Genomic DNA, 18170 nt, shown 5'->3' with positions numbered 1-18170 from the left:
TGAAATCTACAAAAGCATTTTGCCGGAATGTGGCTTGACTTAAAAGTATCTAAAGGGAGGCTTTTGTACAAATACCTGCGCAATATAGATGCGGCTTGCGCCTAAGACTTTAAAGAGCTGTGACACACGTGCGATTGAATGTGAAGTGTGTGTGCGCGCGCGCGCTGCAGAGTATTTTCGTTGGGACGGTCTCGAGTGAAACGCAACAGATGTCAGCTCCGAGCGTCTCCCGTCACGTTGGTTTTCGGCGAGAATGTTGCGCGCGTCTTCGGTCGGCAACGTGACGCAGCGGCGATGCACGGGTCAGGATCGGTGTTTACCCTCGGCCGGAATCGGATATCGCCGACGGGTTTGTGTTACGGCCATGGGGTGGAAATGCGTCCAGCTGGGAGACGGAGCGGCAAAATCGGTTCTTGTGCAGGTCCTGGACGGGATTGTTGCGTCGCGGGACTGTTTGGGGGTTGGCGTCGGTTTGGCAAGGCCTTCATCCGGCACTGTATTGAGCGCGACTGATTTGCGTTGATACGTCGTGCAATTTTGTTGTCGTGAACTCCGCAGAAATTTAGACGCGCTGTGTTCTCTTAAATAGAAAACATTTAGGTGTGAATGCAATCGTGAGCCAGCACCATGGCCGGTTCATCCAATCGCGATGTGTCCCAATTGTTCCACACCGAAATGTTATTCCGGTTTCCGTTTGTAACAGGTAAAGCAGTTTCTTAATTTCATCATCATCATCATCAACAGCCATTGTCTACTCGCTGCTGGAGGAAGACCTCCCTACGTCATTGCCATCCCTCACGGCCCGGTGCTGCTCTCGACTCATCTCTCGCTCCCGCACGCGTACTGCGGAAGAGTAGACCAAATTATGGCCCACGAGTTCTCTGGAATTTAGGAGGGGGTGGGAGGTCCTCCGGTTAGGAAAGAGCCCCCCCCCCCCAACTACTAGGGCACCCAGAGGCTCCGCGCGGCGTGCAGAGAGGAAACGCAATAAAAACAACAGCAGCAGCGGCAGTATTGTCGCATGACCCGAGGATTAAACGAGGATTACAAATAAATGGCGTTTACGTAACGCCGACGTGACTGCCGTTCACGTTCACGTTCAATTCGCCCGGGTGGTGGTGGCGCTAACTCATTTGTCGTCATCATTGCCGAGTGTTTTTCACGTCCCGTTACATTATGACGCAGGCTTGTTGATGAATCTGTTTATTGGACATTATGTGGGGTTTTTTTTTATTATTAAACTCAAGACTTTTTTTTTACTCATTTACCTTAAAAGCGCACCAACTGGTCTGCATTCCGACACTAAGTAGGACTGCCGGCTGAAACGTAATCTGTGTTTGTGTCCGATTGCTATGCCAATGCCTCGTTTAATCTGAACGTAAAACCTCTCCACGATACAGTATTGGCATTCAGCCGTAACGGCCCCTTACATTTTTCATTTCACTTAACCCCTTTTTATGTGTGTATATATACTTTTGTTTATTGGGCACGCACAACCGTCTTGCCCCTCTTCTTATCCCTGTACAATAAGACGCTGAAACGACAAATCGTTTGTCAAACCGACGCAAATAACAGCATCCTCTTTCAATGTCGTTCACCTCTCTTACCGCCTGCTGTTATTTCTTCCCACAAAAGTTGCGTGAGATTTCTTTTCCCCCTGCCCATCCCCCCCCCCCTCCCGTCAGGCTGGCTTACACCCTTACATATCCATCGTGGCATTATTAGACTTATCTTGTCACGAGGCGAGGCCTGTCTCTCTGCAGCGTCTATTTTCGCCGTGGATGAGATGTGAGATCTCAGAGAGAGGGAGCGAGAGAGAGAGAGAGAGGCTACGTCGCAGCGCACCTGGCCCGTCGCCTCCCTCGTCGCTTCGCTCCGAGCCCCGTTTATCGACGTAGAGTTTGCGGAGGATTTTGTTCTACCCCTCCGTCATTATCTCCTAACCGCCGCCACCCCCCCTCCTCCTCCGCCACCCCCCCCCCCCCACTCTGCCCGTGACCGCCAACAAAACCCCATGTTTACAAACGACTGCTTGTAAAATTGACCACCTTTGCGTCTGCCCGGCACATTGGGGGGGGGGTGCTTTACAATGTTTTTTCCCAGAGGCCGTGTGGGTCCATGATTCAGTAATAGACACATCTAGGCAATGGCTGGGTTTTAAGAAATGCTAAGGTTTTTTTTTTTGCGTTGTTCGCGCGCGCGCGGATATTTACGACGCCCGTAGAGCCTCGAGCGGTCCCACCACGACGGAGGAAGAAGGATTTTTTTTTCCCCCACCGTGCCAGACACGCTACGCACAGGTGAAACAAACTCTGTGACCGACTCTTTAATCGCTCTGAAAAGGTGTGCGGCCTGCCACACATAGTTTGCCTTTCCTCTTCACCAGTGGGCCGTTGTACACACCACGCCGTGTACTCGTTTTATTGTTGAGCTGACCAAGCAGAGGTACACAACGATCGAAGATGCAAATTGCCAATGACGTGCATGGCTAGGAGTACCACTCTTGTGCGGCAAGCACTGTGCCACCACAACGATTCCCCCCCCCCCCATAGCCATAGCCTCAGCTGACTATTGGAGCAAGTGCTGTTAGCGAGTAGCACCTATGATGGTCAGCATGGCGCATGAGGGGGGTCCGTGGCCACCGCTGTTTCCCCAGTGGCGATGTTGGGAGGACCAGGATTAATTCAGGTATTTGTCACCCATGTTGGCCGTGAGCAGGAAGTGAACTCGGATTCCTCCTCCAGTATGAATATTTATTTATACTGGAGGAGGAATCCGATGAGCTATAAAGCTCTTTTTCACAGGGGCACAGGGTAAGAACGTTACAACAAAAAAACAGTACACAAACACGACAGGATTGTAAAGTACAAGAAAGGTAAACATATCACCCACACACATATGAATAAAACGAAACCATCCCCATCCTACCAGACAAAGCCCACTGAGGTATTAACTTATTTTTCAAAATGCGACCTGGCCACAAATGACAACTCAACAAAGTTACTCATCATTTGGACATTTATAGCAGCAAAAAAAAAATCGAAACAGTCTCAACGCTAATCACTGCGCTACCGCTCCCCACTATGCCACAGCTTATGCGTACACGCGCACACAGGAGATGTCGTTTTTTACATCATGAAAGATTGTTTCAGGAGTCCAACTATAATTAATTTCTGCGGCGGTCAGATAAGCGTTATCCTTTAGGTTTAATATTCCTTCTAAGTTGAAAATGGCATCTGCCACGGGTGTTTTTGAACGTGCACCGGATGAGCCTTAACCACGCTCGAGGTTTCGTACGTGGATTTTTAGGGGCACGTTATGAACCGAGTTTTGCGGACGGAGAAACCGACGTTTCTTTAAATCTCTTTTTCATTCGGGCTTCTGTGGCCTCTCTCTAATTTTGTTAAACCCGCCAGGTTTTAACGAACGACACTATTTGCCATATCTGTGCCTGATCTCCGTTATTTCACCGCTAGCAGGACATTCAGTTATCCCGCCGATTTATAATGGGGGTTTTCGCGTAAGTTTAGGCTTTGCTTCGAAAGTACAGGCTAATTCAAGGGTGCGGTTGCCCCAGTATATCAGTTTATGTAACAAATCACCCCCCCCCCCGCATAACTGCTCATTATTTCCATGACGACAGTTGGTATTTCCGTGCTCATACAAGCTACGAGGTGGCCAGCATCCCAATTGGCAACCCATAGAGCCAACAGTGGAAATTCCATATTCCTATGGTAAGGGCTCGCGTCTTTCTGGTGCGAGCTACCGTTGAATTCCCACGAAGAGTTACGTACTGTTATTTTATTATTGACTTCAGAAGGGATGATGGATTTGACCTCTTGACCTTCCGATTGCAATTCAAGTGCCGCCCCCCCCCCTTGCCAATGCCGCCGACCGGCCATACAGATTTTTTTAAACACCCGTAAATCTTTTTCATCAACATTTAAAATCTTCCTCTGTTGTTGCGCCCAGCCCCCTGCAATAAACCAAACCTGCAGTGACTCCGTCTTGCCGAGCCAAGAAATAGTTACATATTTGGCTGCCTCCGAGGATCGTCATAACTTTTATGGGATTAAAGATATTATTATCCATAAACCTTTGAAACAGTCCAGCCTTGTCTCCCCCCCCCCCTTCTCTTCCCCAAACCGGGAGTCTTGTACTCTCTCGTTTTATCCTTTACGAACTATGGCAATGGTTAATCCTGTCCCTTTCTCAGTCATCCGCAAGTTATTTCTCTTTTTTTTTGCTGCGATCCACGTTAATAATTACGGGCAAGTGTTGTTTCTGCAGGTGTGTCTTAAACGTTTTAAAGCTGTGTAATCCCTAAATTATTTGGGATATACCAGATGCCATCTATAATTGCCATCCAAGTGGTGCAGATAGTACTTCTTGTGCCCCGCAGCTACATAGGTAACAGTGCTTAAGCTTGTATTTTGTATAATCGACGCACGATGTTTAATTACACCCACCATAATATTTCTAAGTTTTCTCTTGGTTCTGTCTGGATTTGTGTGGCCACCATCTTGTATTTAATGTTTTTCAATCCAAAGTTTAAAGCACTCTGTCTATCCATCCCTAACGGTTTTTGGTAGTGGAGTGGGGTGGCAATGGGAGGGGGTTGTGGTGGGTGGACAGGATCGTGGGGGGTGGAAGCCCCGCTAACTCTCGTAAAGACAATCCAATTTGAGGAAAACTTTAGTATAAAGTTACCATGCTGAACGAGGAACTTTCCCTCTCGAAAACCCGGCCAAATTGAATTGAACAAAGGTGTAACGAATAAAAATTTTGATTTAAAGCTTTCGTGTCTGCAGGGATTCATATTCTTGATTCTTTCGGTAAAGTCACGTAGAAGGGAAACAATAAAATACAAAAATATATATAGGTGTGGTGTGGTTTTCACACCTGATGATGATTGCTTGTGTTGCAGTCGAAACGTCGTGAGAATTGTATTGTTCTATATATTTTTTTAATTATTATTTTATTGTTTCCCTTCTACGTGACTTTACCGAAAGAACCAAGAATATAAAGGTGTACCGGCTTGCGTTTGGGATCCATCCTTGACTCTGAGCCCGTTCTGCAGCAGACTCAATAGCGGTGTTGTTGTTTCAGAGAGCCTACTTCAATGTGTGATCAATGTGGGATCAACGCACATTCGTGATGGACTGGACTCTTAAAAGTGCACAAGAACAAATGTTCTTACTTACTTACTTTTCTCCAAATCCTTCGAGACACAGAACAGGGCAAAAGGCTACTGGCATCGTCTTCCGCGCCGCCGCCAAAATGTACTCCTTTCGAAGGAAGGACGCGCGCCAGCTAAGCATTACGTCGTGATCCCTGCGTGCGCGCGTGGTTTTTCGTAGTCCTCATTTCGTGTTGTGTAAGAGAGAGCTGAGTGCCCAGAGAAAGGACTTGCTTGTTATTTTGGTGGAAAAATACCCGTAGCAGGTCACTCGACAACCTTGTGTGACTGCACTGCCACGCGACTGTGTGTCGCATGCAATTGATGATCTCCGTCTAAACGTCATCCAACAACCCCACCAACTGAGCCTCTTGAACGTGGCCGTGCACCACCACCACCACCACCGCTCTGCGAGTCACTTGGTCGTTACCGTCACCGTCGTCATCAGACTTTGTCCACTGCTGGATGAAGGCCTCCCAAAGGCTGGCGTCCGTCGCTCGCGTTCATGCTCCGGTGCAATCCGCCTCGCTCCTCGTGCGCATGGATTGATGTGGTCAATCGAGCGCTCGGCTTGGTCATCCTCGCGGGCGCATTCTCTATTCTTCTTCTTTGCCACTGGCCGTTTGAGTGCTGTGCACCCAACACATTCGTCAATACCACCGTGGGATTGAAAGGGAAAAAAAATATATATATAACAGGCGATGTTTCGGGCAACGGCCCTTATTCGTAGCACGTGAATGAATGGTGCTATGAAACGGAACCATTGCCTGGAACGTCACCTCCGATACAGTGAGGGAAAAAAGTATTTGATCCCCTTCTGATTTTGTACGTTTGCCCACTGACAAAGAAATGATAAGTCTATAATTTTAATGGTAGGATTATTTGAACAGTGAGAGACAGAATAATAACAAGAAAATCCAGAAAAACGCATGTCAAAAATGTTATAAATTGATTTGCATTTTAATGAGGGAAATAAGTATTTGACCCCTCTGCAAAACATGACTTAGTACTTGGTGGCAAAACCCTTGTTGGCAATCACAGAGGTCAGACGTTTCTTGTAGTTAGCCACCAGGTTTGCACACATCTCAGGAGGGATTTTGTCCCACTCCTCTTTGCAGATCTTCTCCAAGTCATTAAGGTTTCGAAGCTGACGTTTGGCAACTCGAACCTTCAGCTGCCTCCACAGATTTTCTATGGGATTAAGGTCTGGAGACTGGCTAGGCCACTCCAGGACCTCAATGTGCTTCTTCTTGAGCCACTCCTTTGTTGCCTTGGCCGTGTGTTTTGGTCATTGTCTTGCTGGAATACCAATCCACGACCCATTTTCAATGCCCTGGCTGAGGAAAGGAGGTTCTCACCCAAGATTTGACGGTACATGGCCCCATCCATCGTCCCTTTGTTGCAGTGAAGTTGTCCTATCCCCTTAGCAGAAAAACACCCCCAAAGCATAATGTTTCCACCTCCATGTTTGACGGTGGGGATGGTGTTTTTGGGGTCATAGGCAGCATTCCTCCTCCTCCAAACACAGCGGGTTGAGTTGATGCCAAAGAGCTCCATTTTGGTCTCATCTGACCACAACACTTTCACCCAGTTGTCCTCTGAATCATTCAGATGTTCATTGGCAAACTTCAGACGGGCATGTATATGTGCTTTCTTGAGCAGGGGGACCTTGCGGGCGCTGCAGGATTTCAGTCTTTCACGGCGTAGTGTGTTACCAATTGTTTTATTGGTGACTGGTCCCAGCTGCCTTTATATCATTGCCAAGATCCTCCCGTGTAGTTCTGGGCTGATTCTTCATCGTTCTCATGATCATTGCAACTCCACGAGGTGAGATCTTGCATGGAGCCCCAGACCGAGGGAGATTGACAGTTCTTTTGTGTTTCTTCCATTTGCGAATAATCGCACCAACTGTTGTCACCTTCTCACCAAGCTGCTTGGCAATGGTCTTGTAGCCCATTCCAGCCTTGTGTAGGTCTACAATCTTGTCCCTGACACCCTTGGAGAGCTCTTTGGTCTTGGCCATGGTGGGGAGTTTGGAATATGATTGATTGCTTCTGTGGACAGGTGTCTTTTATACAGGTAACAAGCTGAGATTAGGAGCACTCCCTTTAAGAGTGTGCTCCTAATCTTAGCTCGTTACCTGTATAAAAGACACCTGGGAGCCAGAAACCTTTCTGGTTGAGAGGGGGTCAAACACTTATTTCCCTCATTAAAATGCAAATCAATTTATAACATTTTTGACATGCGTTTTTCTGGATTTTCTTGTTGTTATTCTGTCTCTCACTGTTCAAATAAACCTGCCATTAACATTATAGACTGATCATTTCTTTGTCAGTGGGCAAACGTACAAAATCAGCAGGGGATCAAATACTTTTTTCCCTCACTGTGTAAGTTTTTCCTTTTCAGGCCACAGTGTTATCAACGAATGTGTTGTCTTTTTTTGGTTCGCTGTGCTTGTCAATGCAGCAGCATCACCAGCATCATTTAATTTAGTTTTTTACTTTAGTTTTAGTTTCATTTATTTGGTATAGCCCTGTGAGCCATTCGGTTCTTGAATCGGGTGCAACCGCAACAAACAAAAAAACAAAAACATGAACAAGAAAACATCTTAAAGTGACTAATTTGAAGACTGTGTGTGGATTGTTACATCGCAGGATTGTTGAGAGGTTGTGGTGGCTTGGGTTTAGGCCCTCATCCAGTAGTGTATTTACCAAAGCTAGTGCAATTGAAGATGATGGTGATGATGATAGAGTAATGCAAGTGGAATGAAATTAAGTCACGCTTGAGTGATCCAGCGGTTTCTTTCTGTTTAAAGTGTACTTTTGTTCAACTCGGTGAGTTCCCTTATTTAAATGCTGATACAGTTCCAAAGACCACACGCTTGTTAATAAGTGCCTCCAGAGGTTAGGTCAATAGGGCCCATATGGCTCGTGCTACGGAGGGAAAACGTGAAGGTGTGAATCAATAATTTATTAGAAGGCGCGCAAACCCGTGCTTTCTTGGCACGCAACTTTTTTAAGGAGTCCTATTTTTTCCCCCCCCTGCTCCCTCCGTTTTTTGTTGCTCAAATCGACACCGTCGGTGTCGCAACGTCACGGGGGGAGAAACATGTTCCGCCTGGAGCTCGCGCTCGAACAGCGAGCAGTCGCCCGTTGGAGAACGGCCCGTGGAATGTGGTGTCGCGGAACTTCGTCTGAGATCCGTGAAGTTATCACCACCTTTTAACTACATTTAGCGAACACTGTAATTTACCACGTCCCCCTGCACAGATCATTTTTCGCTGCATGGCAGTCAAACTAATCCAGTTAATTCTCAGAGCTGGAATTTTGGCATAAATGAAAAAAAAAACGAATTCAAGAGGAGAGGTAATAAAAGTTACGAAAATAATAATATTGAATCAGAATATCCACTTGTATCGCGCCGCGTAGTAATTGTTCACTCTCGCAGAGAGAGAGAGAGAGAGGCGTGGGGAACCGCAGGCAAGCGGGGGAAGGGGTCGGGGGGGGGCAGACACCCGATGAGCCGGCGCTAGCAATTGTCTCAAGCTCTGCGGTCCTCTGTACATTCGGGATGTTACCGGCAAATAAATGCGAATGTGATTTACACGTGGGAGGAATGCGGAGTGCCCGGTGAAAGCTCATGCATGCGACGGGACAATGCCCACGGGCAGGGAATTTTGGCAGCGTTTCCACAAGTGCTGGATTACAGGCCACGTGCATGGCCGCCACCACCGCCCGGCTACAAATGTCACGTAAAAAAGATAGAATACACGGAATGCTGTGAGACGATTTTGAAAAGCTTTGAGAAGTGAAATCGTCGAAACACAAAACAAAGATTGTTTAAGATGTCAGAACAAGCGATGGAAGCATAAAAGTAGCATAATGGGGGGTTGGATGATTGGTATTTAACAAATATCCTAGGGCAGAAAGATGGAATCATAACCCATGTTAGGGAGAGAATGTGAGAATTAGTGGTAGGAATGTTATGCATGTCTCTGTATCACAAAAAGGTACGTATCCCAGGAATAAAACCATTTTTCACGGGAAGTGGAGGAAGTTCCAGATGTCACACCTTACTAAATATACAGAGCATTATTATTGTATTATGTCTGATACATTTCAGTAAATATTGTCTGTGATTCTGAGGTTGAAGTGAATCAGTGGTGCTCATTGCTTCTCTTTCCTCGTCATCATCCTGCTCCTCTTCGTCCCTTCCTTCGATTCATCTTCCACCACTCCTTCTGTCCCTTCTCATTTTCATTCCCCAATCTATTTTATCTTCCTCCATTCCCTCCTACTTCTCATTCTCTTCCTTTCCCTCTCCCTCCTTTTCTTTTAACCCTCTTCCTCATTCCCCTCCTCATCCTTCTCATTATCCTATCACTGCCTCTCCTCACCCTCCTCACCCTCCTTCCACATCCCCTAATCTTCCAATCCCTCCTCCCCCCCCTCTCTCTTCCTTCTCATCTCCCTCTTCGTTCACCACCGGTACTCCACAGGTGTACGTGAATGTCGAGCTGGTGACGAGCATCGGCGAGGGCGGCAGCTTCGGCGAGCTGGCGCTCATCTACGGCACGCCTCGCGCCGCCACCGTCAAGGCCAAGACTGACCTCAAGCTGTGGGGCATTGACCGCGACAGCTATCGCCGCATCCTCATGGTAAGAGGCCTGATGGGAGACCTGGTGATTAGCCTGGTTAGAGGGCCGGTGATCGGCCCCTTGACAGGCCTGGCGAGAGGCCTGGCGAGAGGCCCGGTGAGAGGCCCGGTGAGAGGGCGATGCCATTGTGCACAGCCATATGATCTATTTCACTAAGACCAGGCACAGTGATATAATTGGAAGTGACAACGCGGGAAAGACATATCGCGATTCGTTTTTGCCTCCGTTGCTTCTGGTAGGCTCGCTAAGACGCTTTGGCCAGCGATCTTAGGGAACCGCTGGTTCATTCAGGTGGCAATGATGACTGCCAGTCGCCTCGTAAAAACCGCTCCATGTGGATCGAGTTTTTGTACACTCCTGGCAGTGCCTTGCCATGTCGCCACCCTCGCCCTTCATGTGATAATAATTGTGAGTTATTTAAGCAAGTACCCAAGAAAGTGTCGATGAGTCTCAATACTATTTTCAAGAAAGTCCTGCATTGGGATGTTTGAAAGCTTTCCATTTTAATGAGCATGTCGCATCGTGTGGGTGACAAGGGGACCATCCAGAGAAGCGCGCTCCCCACGCGAGGAGATGGCGCTTCAGAGGGTCCCCACGGATGGGTTCACAATCCCACTTGCTGTGCCGCCATCTCACGCCCACCGCAAGCGGAGGGAAGCAAGCGTCGGCCTGGAGTGGTTGGCATCATCGGCATTTGCCTCGATGTGCCACCTTGGTCTTGCTTCCCATAGCTCTGCATCACTGGCATATGCACGTATGGATCGCGCACTACTTAGTCGCCACCTCGCCGTACGTGTTCATATTAACGCCGCGCGATGATGGCTCTTTTGGATATATGACGGGGGGGGGCAGGGGGCAGCCGGTAGAAGGCTTGCATTCACCACAAATCGCCACCTCCCTTCCCAAAACAAATAAACCCTTCCTGTTTTTGCGCGCGCCGCTAACGCACGTGTGTGCGCGTTGCGCCACCGGCGGCGGTGGTGGCATCCGTTCATCGGCCGTCTCTCACGACGAAGCGTGCACCCCTTGTGCGCACGCACGCGCAACCCTTTCATAAATGATCCTGGCCATCGCCTCCGTAAGCCAGCCAGCCTCTCACCCACCCCACCCCAAACCCCTCCGCTCCGCTCCTACGACCTCTTCTTCCACCGCCGCACAGCCTGCTTGTGTTACCCAACTGCATAATGGGCTCCTGTATCACGCCACTGCCCAGTCGGGGCGTGCGGCAAACGCATTCACGGCTACAACGCACGCCTTGAGCCGTGTTCTGCATTGGCTCGCAGGATGAGATTAAGGTGTGTGACCGGGTGGCCTGGAGGTCAGAGTCGGCATCCGAAGAATCGGAATATTTTGTTCATGCTGGAGGAATCCCGTGAGCGATAAAGCTCTTTTTCACAGATGTCCTGTAGGGGCGGGTCAAAGTTTACATCAATTGAGCCCCCCCCCCCCCCACTGCACCGCCTTGGTTCATTTCCGGGTTTCAACCACCTATTTGTTGAGATTGAGTTCTCAAGTGTAGCGAGTTGATGGATCATGGCCCAAATCACCAACGGTGATAAATGGGTTTTGTTTTTTCGCTTTTAATTTGGAAGAATCTTCAGAGTGACACAAAACCACAGATGTTAGTTTTACTGTCATGTGAGTGGATTCCGTCTCTCGTGTGGCTTGTGGAAAGTGCTACTGCCCCGAGTGTAGGGTGACGGATAACTTAGAAGAGATCTCGAAAGTAATTCTAGGATATGACCACGTGCAAGGCCGCTCTCTAACGCGGTCCGATAGTGCACTGCTCTGTGAGACGAGACAAGACAAATCATTAGCGTTATTGTGTAGATAAAATTGATAAGCAGGCAATGTCAACTTTATATATCTCTCTGTCCACATGAAACATTTTAAGTGTTTTTTTGTGGCGTGTAGAATCTGCGTGGACAAATATTCATCTCGTGCCAGGGCACCGACAGCGCAATTTGACAAAAAATTGCGAGGGGAGAAAAAAAAGAATGAAAAGGATTAAGTTCGTGAGCTGTCAAAACCGTGAGCTCTGTGCAGAAGGAGCTGGTTACATAATCTCGCCACGAGCTGTTGGTTTGTCAGCCACTGCCACCACCATCAAGCCCAAACGGCCGTCCATCGGCAGGAGTTTTGCGGTGCGATGTTCGCCTAAAATGACTGCGAGTCAATCGGTTGGCAACCAAGCAGAGGGGGCGGCGGGGGTGGGGGGCTTGCGAAGTACATCCGATATTTCCTGAAAATTAAAAAGTCGCCCGAAACTTTCTCAGTCTGCTTGACACACTCTCCTGTGTGTGTGTGTGTACGCAATGCACACGCACGCACGGCCATAATCTCACCACCACCACCCGCCACCCCTCCCCTGCTCCTGCCTATTGACAGTTTTTCGCAGATTGCAGGAAAAATATTTGCCCGGTTTAAACATACTCCGGTGAAGATTTAGAGCTGTAATGGTATTTGTCCACTTATTAAACTCTGGCTGTCACCTGCTGTAGCAAGCTGGCTATCGGGCAGAAGGGCTCACCAGATAGATCGGAATGTTACCACTTTATGGGTTTATCTGCAGTGCATGGGCCAGATTTTGCTGAGCCATTTGTATACCCTTATAGCCTTTATAGGATATCCCAGGGCTCCAATCAGTGCCAGCAAAGCCACGAACAAACAGGGCATTAAAAGTTTCCCACAGCAGGTGCGGTTATGGCCGGTTATTGTTGGTCGTTGTAAATAAATCCCATGATCCCGTTGCCACACTTCAAACTTTACTTGGCTCACTTACCGCTCAGTTACTAGCGAATTGGGACTCACCCTTGTGAGGTTGTGCATTCAGCTCCTGTGGCTAATGTCAAGTTTCATTCCTCAAAATCACCAGCCATGAATAAGCATCAAGATCCACGATTGATCTTAACCGCTGCCGGTGGAAGGCCTCTCCAAGCCACCGCCATCTTCTCCTGCTCCCCTGTGAGCACCTCCTGCAGGCGAGCAGATTTCATCGCTCCATCTCCGCGGATGGGCGTCCTCCGTTGTTATTCTCGCTCATCAGAGAACCACCCCTTCTATCCCTTTCCCCATTCCTCCAGGGTTTAGTAAAATATCTGAGGACAGGCCATGAACCCCACGTGCTGCCATGGCATCTCTTGCACACATCTTGCGGCCATTGTGGACTCACTTCACATGAGTGAGACTTGTGTGCTTTGCGTGATCCACCAACCCTGCCTGCATGCAACCGACCATGCCCAGCCACCATAGGCAGGAGGGTTCACATGCATTCTGAAGGTGTCATCCGCAGTGCTAAGATGCATGGTGAATAGAATGGGGGGACGATTATAGGGGTAGCCACCGATGTTAGCCGTGGCGTGGGATTGGAACCCACGTTGCCGGGTTCGCAGAGCGACGCGCTATCCCCACCGGATAGCGCCACCAAAAACCTGACCGTACGCGCCCTTCTCCCGCAACCAGCGGTCGCTAAAGTTTTGGTTTTCACACGGGAGGCCGCGTGGCCTGTTGGCCAGTGGCGATATGTGGTGGTTCAGAGAGAGAGTTCGCCTTTTGTTTTACTTGCACTAAAAGTAATTTTTTTTAGCTCTTTTTCAGAAGCAACCTCGCCACAAATCATAGCTCAACGTAGCGGCTTATCACGTCGAAATTTCTACCGGTCAAAAACTCCAAACGCACGTTGATTCTAAATGTGGTGGGAAAAACCGGGAGGACCCGGAGAAAAATCCACGCGACCACGGGGAGAGACACCGCAAACGCCCAATTATTGAACAGGCTTCAGGGTCGCGATCGAACCCACGACATGCTGTATATGGGGCGAGGTAGTTAACATCTCACCACCGTGGCGCCCCTTTGGTGAAATCCCAGCCGGCTCACACCCCAGCCAACCTGAGCCCGTGGACGTTGTTTTTTTGCGGAACGGCCGCCTTTCCTGCATGTAACCAGAAAACGTTGTTTTCTTTGGAATAATCACCGGTATTAGATGACAAACACTAACACACTTAACTAAAATAAATAATGGCCAGGAGAGCTGCTTTTCATCCCCCCGGAAAGAAAAAAAAACGAGCAAGCGTCGACTGAGGCTGCAGTTTCTTGCAGGATTTGACTTGACTCCTGCCCCGTAACCTGTCGTGGGTTGCACGAGCTGTGGAATTTGCCAGCACTGCGGTGTAGGAAACCCATTAGTGGCCTCCAGTGTATGTAAACATGGCACTGTGGACCTGGGAAAACAAATGGTTTGGTCATTGGTGGCTAATAGCGTATACGTGTGTGTGTGGTGTGTCTGTTCATCCCTGTGTCACTTTTGTTCCTCTCTCCTCTGTTGTGTTTGTGTGTGTGTGTGCGCTTTGTGCGTGTGAGTGGTGTGAGTGTGGGGAGTGGTAGTATAGCGGTTAGTATACCGCACTACGAACCCAGAGATGCGGGTTCATTTCCCGCTCACGGTCAACACCAGTGACGAATATTTGAATCGGTCCTAGGCCTCCCCTAGGTCTATTCAGCCTCAATTGAGTACCTTTTGTGATGTGTAAACATCGCCACTAAGTAGACAAAGGCGGCCCGGCGTCGTGCTGGCCACCCACCCCCTCGTGTGCCGTGGCCGACCTTCATAGATGCTGGCTTACAGCACTTGCCCCAAAAAGTCTGTTTAGGCTGTACGGGGGATCTTTGTCTTTGTTGTGCGAGCGGTGGCAAATTGGTGAGCGCGCTGCGCTACGGACTGGGGAGACAAAGATGGCTGGACGTGGTACTGGTCACACACTGCCACCTTGGATGCTCTGACGGCCTTTATTGGTTCTCGAAAAGAACACTTGCCCCAAACAGCCTGTTGGGCTACACGGTGGACCTTTGTACATGTGCATAGTTGGTGGTTGGTGTGGCTTGTACTTCACCATGTCACGTGATTCCTGCCTTCTCTGTGTCTGTGTGCATGCACATGTGCTTTCGTGTGTGTGAGTGTGCGTGTGCGCAGTTGTGGGGAGCGGTGGTGCAGCGGTTGGCACGCTGCGCTATGAACCCGGCGACCCGAATTAGATTCCCGCTCACGGCCACCACTAGTGACGATTATCTGAACCGGTCCTGGGCCTTTCCTAGGTCCACTCAGCCTCAATTGAGTACCTGATGCTATGTGTATATATCGCCACTGGGGATATGAAGGCGGTTGGGCGTGGTGCTGGCCACCCACCCCCTCATGTGCCGTTCAGGCCTGCATAGGTGCTCGCTAAACAGCACTTGCCCCAACGGTCTAAGGCGATACGGGGAATCTTTTTGCAAGATTGTGGACATATTTTTGCGAGGTGTGTACTTGCGCGTGTCAATGAAAACGTGGACGTGTGTGCATGTGTAAGTGTGTATCCATAATCATCTGAACGCTGGCACAACTACATCTCTAGGTGTCTTCACGCTGGTGGCTTCTGTTGTGCATACCTTCCTGTGTGTGTGTCTGGCTTACCTATGCTCCATCCTGGGTTTAACCAGACTGGATTGTGTGAGGAGCTCACAAATCCTTGAAAGATCTGGATACAGTCCCATCAGTGAGCTTCTCTTGCAGTCAAGGCTGCGTTGACTGGGTCATGTAGCCTGCATGCCCATCCACCGCATGCCCAAGCAGATTCTGTTTGGACGGATAGAGGGGACTTAACGGCCGCGGCATGGGCTGGTTAAGAGATGGACTGGTGTGGTACCGGAGGATGAGTGGATTTACCGAAAGCTGGTCCCAGTGGTGTCCTCTGGGGGAGGAGGTTCGTGAACAACGCTCCTGGGCAGTTGAGGGCAATTGTTCTCCATCAATAATGGAGGGCAGAGGAGCGAAAAGGCAGCAAATTGGTACAGTGGGGAACACAGGTGGTGCATCTGCTGGTCGTCTTAGCCAACACATGGCACCTGGGTCTGTCCCGTGACCTCCTGGCAGCAGCGAGCCTTCGACACTTCACATGGCCTCAAGGTGATCCTAACCTGACACCAGCACCGGGCTTGCTGCTCTTGCGTCTCGAGCACGCACGCACGCAAGCACGCTCGCTCACTCGTGTGTGTGTGTGTGTTTGTCCCGCGAGTAACCCCCCGCACGCTTGGCTTTGCCGGCCCACAGGGCAGCACGCTGAGGAAGAGGAAGATGTACGAAGAGTTCCTCAGCAAGGTCTCCATCCTCGGTGAGTATCATACCAACACCCCCCCCCCCCCTTCGCCGGCCGCCGTTTGTCACGTCTGGCGAGCCGACGAGCGTCCGGTTTCCACGCCGCTAATTCTCGGCCGGGCTTGGCCTCGGTCCTGTTTCAAACGAGCCGGCTCAAAAAGTCGCACGCTTAACTGCAGCCGGCTCAGGGCGTTGTACCGAGCTGCGCTCGGGATTTCTCGCGAGCCGAGCCTTGGGCAGGAACGCCACGGCCGAGCGGCTCAAGGCATGTGCTGAGCCGTGTTGGAGACACCAACTGCAGGGCCGTGCCGCCGCTAAGAATACAACTTGCCGCTGTGTCGGGGCGAATCGTAAACAGGAATCTGTCTCCCGCGCGTGTAATTTAACTCGTGACACTTTTGGCACGCGTCATCTTCGACCGGCGAATGTGTTTTTGACGTGAAGCCCAAAGTGACTTGTACTCGAGACTAAACATTTCGAAGCCTCTCCCGCTCTCGCAGCGGCGGGCGTCCAGACGCGCGCGCGCACGCAAACGCACCAGGGCTGAGTTCGGACGCGGAGCCACACACGCGCGGTGTGACGGCCCCTTTGATTTGCGCAAGGAGTCTTCCGATTAAATAATAATACCGACTATAATCACCCAGGAATGTCCTTAACGCTCGTGACGTCACTGCACATCGACCATCTCCCCCTCATTAATATTCATGAGCAGTTGACGTCCTCCAAATGGACACCCCCCCCCACCACTCATTTATAATCATGAGCGGGTGACATCACTCAATATGGAGTACTCCCCCCCTCACTAATAATCTTAATCATGATAAAGTGACGTCACTCTACATCGAACGGCCGCTGTCATTCATAATCATGAGCAGGTGACGTAACGCCACATCGAACAGCCCCCCTCATTAATAATCATTAACAGGCGACGTCCTCCAAATGGTGACCCCCCCCCATCATTAATAATAATTAGCGGCTGACGTCACTCCACATGGGGGGCCGAGGCGCCTCCCCCCCCCTCCTCGGCGTCAACTTACAACCCTCACTACAAAGGCAGGACCACTCTTTGGTTCTTTCGGTAAAGTCACGTAGAAAGAAAATTTTAAAAAGGCAGAACCGTCACGTCACGTGATCTCCGTAACGCTATTGAGACACCAAAGTAAAAAGGACGTCATGATGAACAAGGGATTTCACCTTAAGATGAAATAGGTCTTTGTGACCGCGCCCTTACAAATTGCCCACGCATTAATGCAATGAATATATCACATCGCGGTCTGCTTTTCGCTTGCAAGTTTCAGATTGATTGCAATACACCCGTCCTTGGACGAGCAAAAGGCTAGTACTTTAATGTTCTTTGGAGCAACTGGCTTTTGTCAGAGTCATATAGAATTGATCACGCTGCCTCTTTGCCTATTTGGGTTTATTCCTGTGGCTGCGGGGGTCAGAGCACCTGAAACCTTGGTCTAGCATGCTTGTGGGAGTCATTAAAAATCAAAAAGTACTACTTTGTGAGAAGTGAATCATAATTACTCTGTGGAGCCATGTATTTTTCCAGAATTATTTATATACATATAATTTTACTGCCAGCATGGGAATGTGGAATTTACACTTGGCTTAGGGCTGTGACGGGTATTTGAGCAGGAAGATATTTCAGCCGGCACCATCTCCCACAGTTCTGCGATGTAGGAATCCATTTAGCGGCCACACGCTCTGCAGCACGGTTTCATCGCTCCGTCTCCGCGGTGAACGTCCTCTTGGGCGTTTCCTTTTTTTGGCGACCACTCCCAACGTTGGGCTTGCCCAGACGTGCGCGCGCACACACACACACAGTCCTCGGTGAGCTGAGCGCTAATGAAACACGGCCATTCTTGTGCGGTCGCTTCATCACACGAGCGCGTGAGATGTGCACAGGAGGTCGGAGGAGGCATTCCCGTGCCACCGCACGCTCCACCACCCCCCTCCCCCCATCTCCCTCCCATCTTCCTCCCTCCCTCGCCATCTCCTCCCATCCTGTATCGTCTGAATTTGCAATGCCATCCCAGACGGACGTTTTCCTACAGACTCGGACGTTAATTCCAGGAATCAAATCGTGGCCGTGCAAACAGAAATGCCTGCGTGAGCGAGGAGTTTGGACGGTGGTTCTCTTGTCGGATTTACCAATGTAAACAGTTATAAGAGTATATTCTTGGTTCTTTCGGTAAAGT

At 49.7% G+C, this 18170-nt stretch overlaps 1 protein-coding gene across 4 annotated transcripts in view; it reads left to right on the top strand.

The window, feature by feature from the left end:
- Positions 1–18170, top strand: part of LOC116949545 (cAMP-dependent protein kinase type I-alpha regulatory subunit) — a 107609-nt gene that overhangs the window by 39043 nt on the left and 50396 nt on the right. For all 4 annotated transcript variants that reach the window (XM_032966964.2, XM_076072406.1, XM_076072405.1 and 1 more), the window contains 2 exons: positions 9678–9836; positions 15922–15982. In XM_032966964.2, coding sequence (XP_032822855.1) covers positions 9678–9836; positions 15922–15982 — 220 coding nt within the window. The remainder of the gene's footprint in view (positions 1–9677; positions 9837–15921; positions 15983–18170) is intronic.

The sequence above is a fragment of the Petromyzon marinus genome, chromosome 37 (assembly GCF_048934315.1).
Source record: "Petromyzon marinus isolate PM22_M1 ecotype Great Lakes invasive population chromosome 37, UKy_Petmar_22M1.pri1.0, whole genome shotgun sequence".
NCBI lineage: Eukaryota > Metazoa > Chordata > Hyperoartia > Petromyzontiformes > Petromyzontidae > Petromyzon > Petromyzon marinus.
The sequence above is the reverse complement of the archived record's forward strand: the minus strand, read 5'-3'. Positions and strand labels throughout refer to the sequence as shown.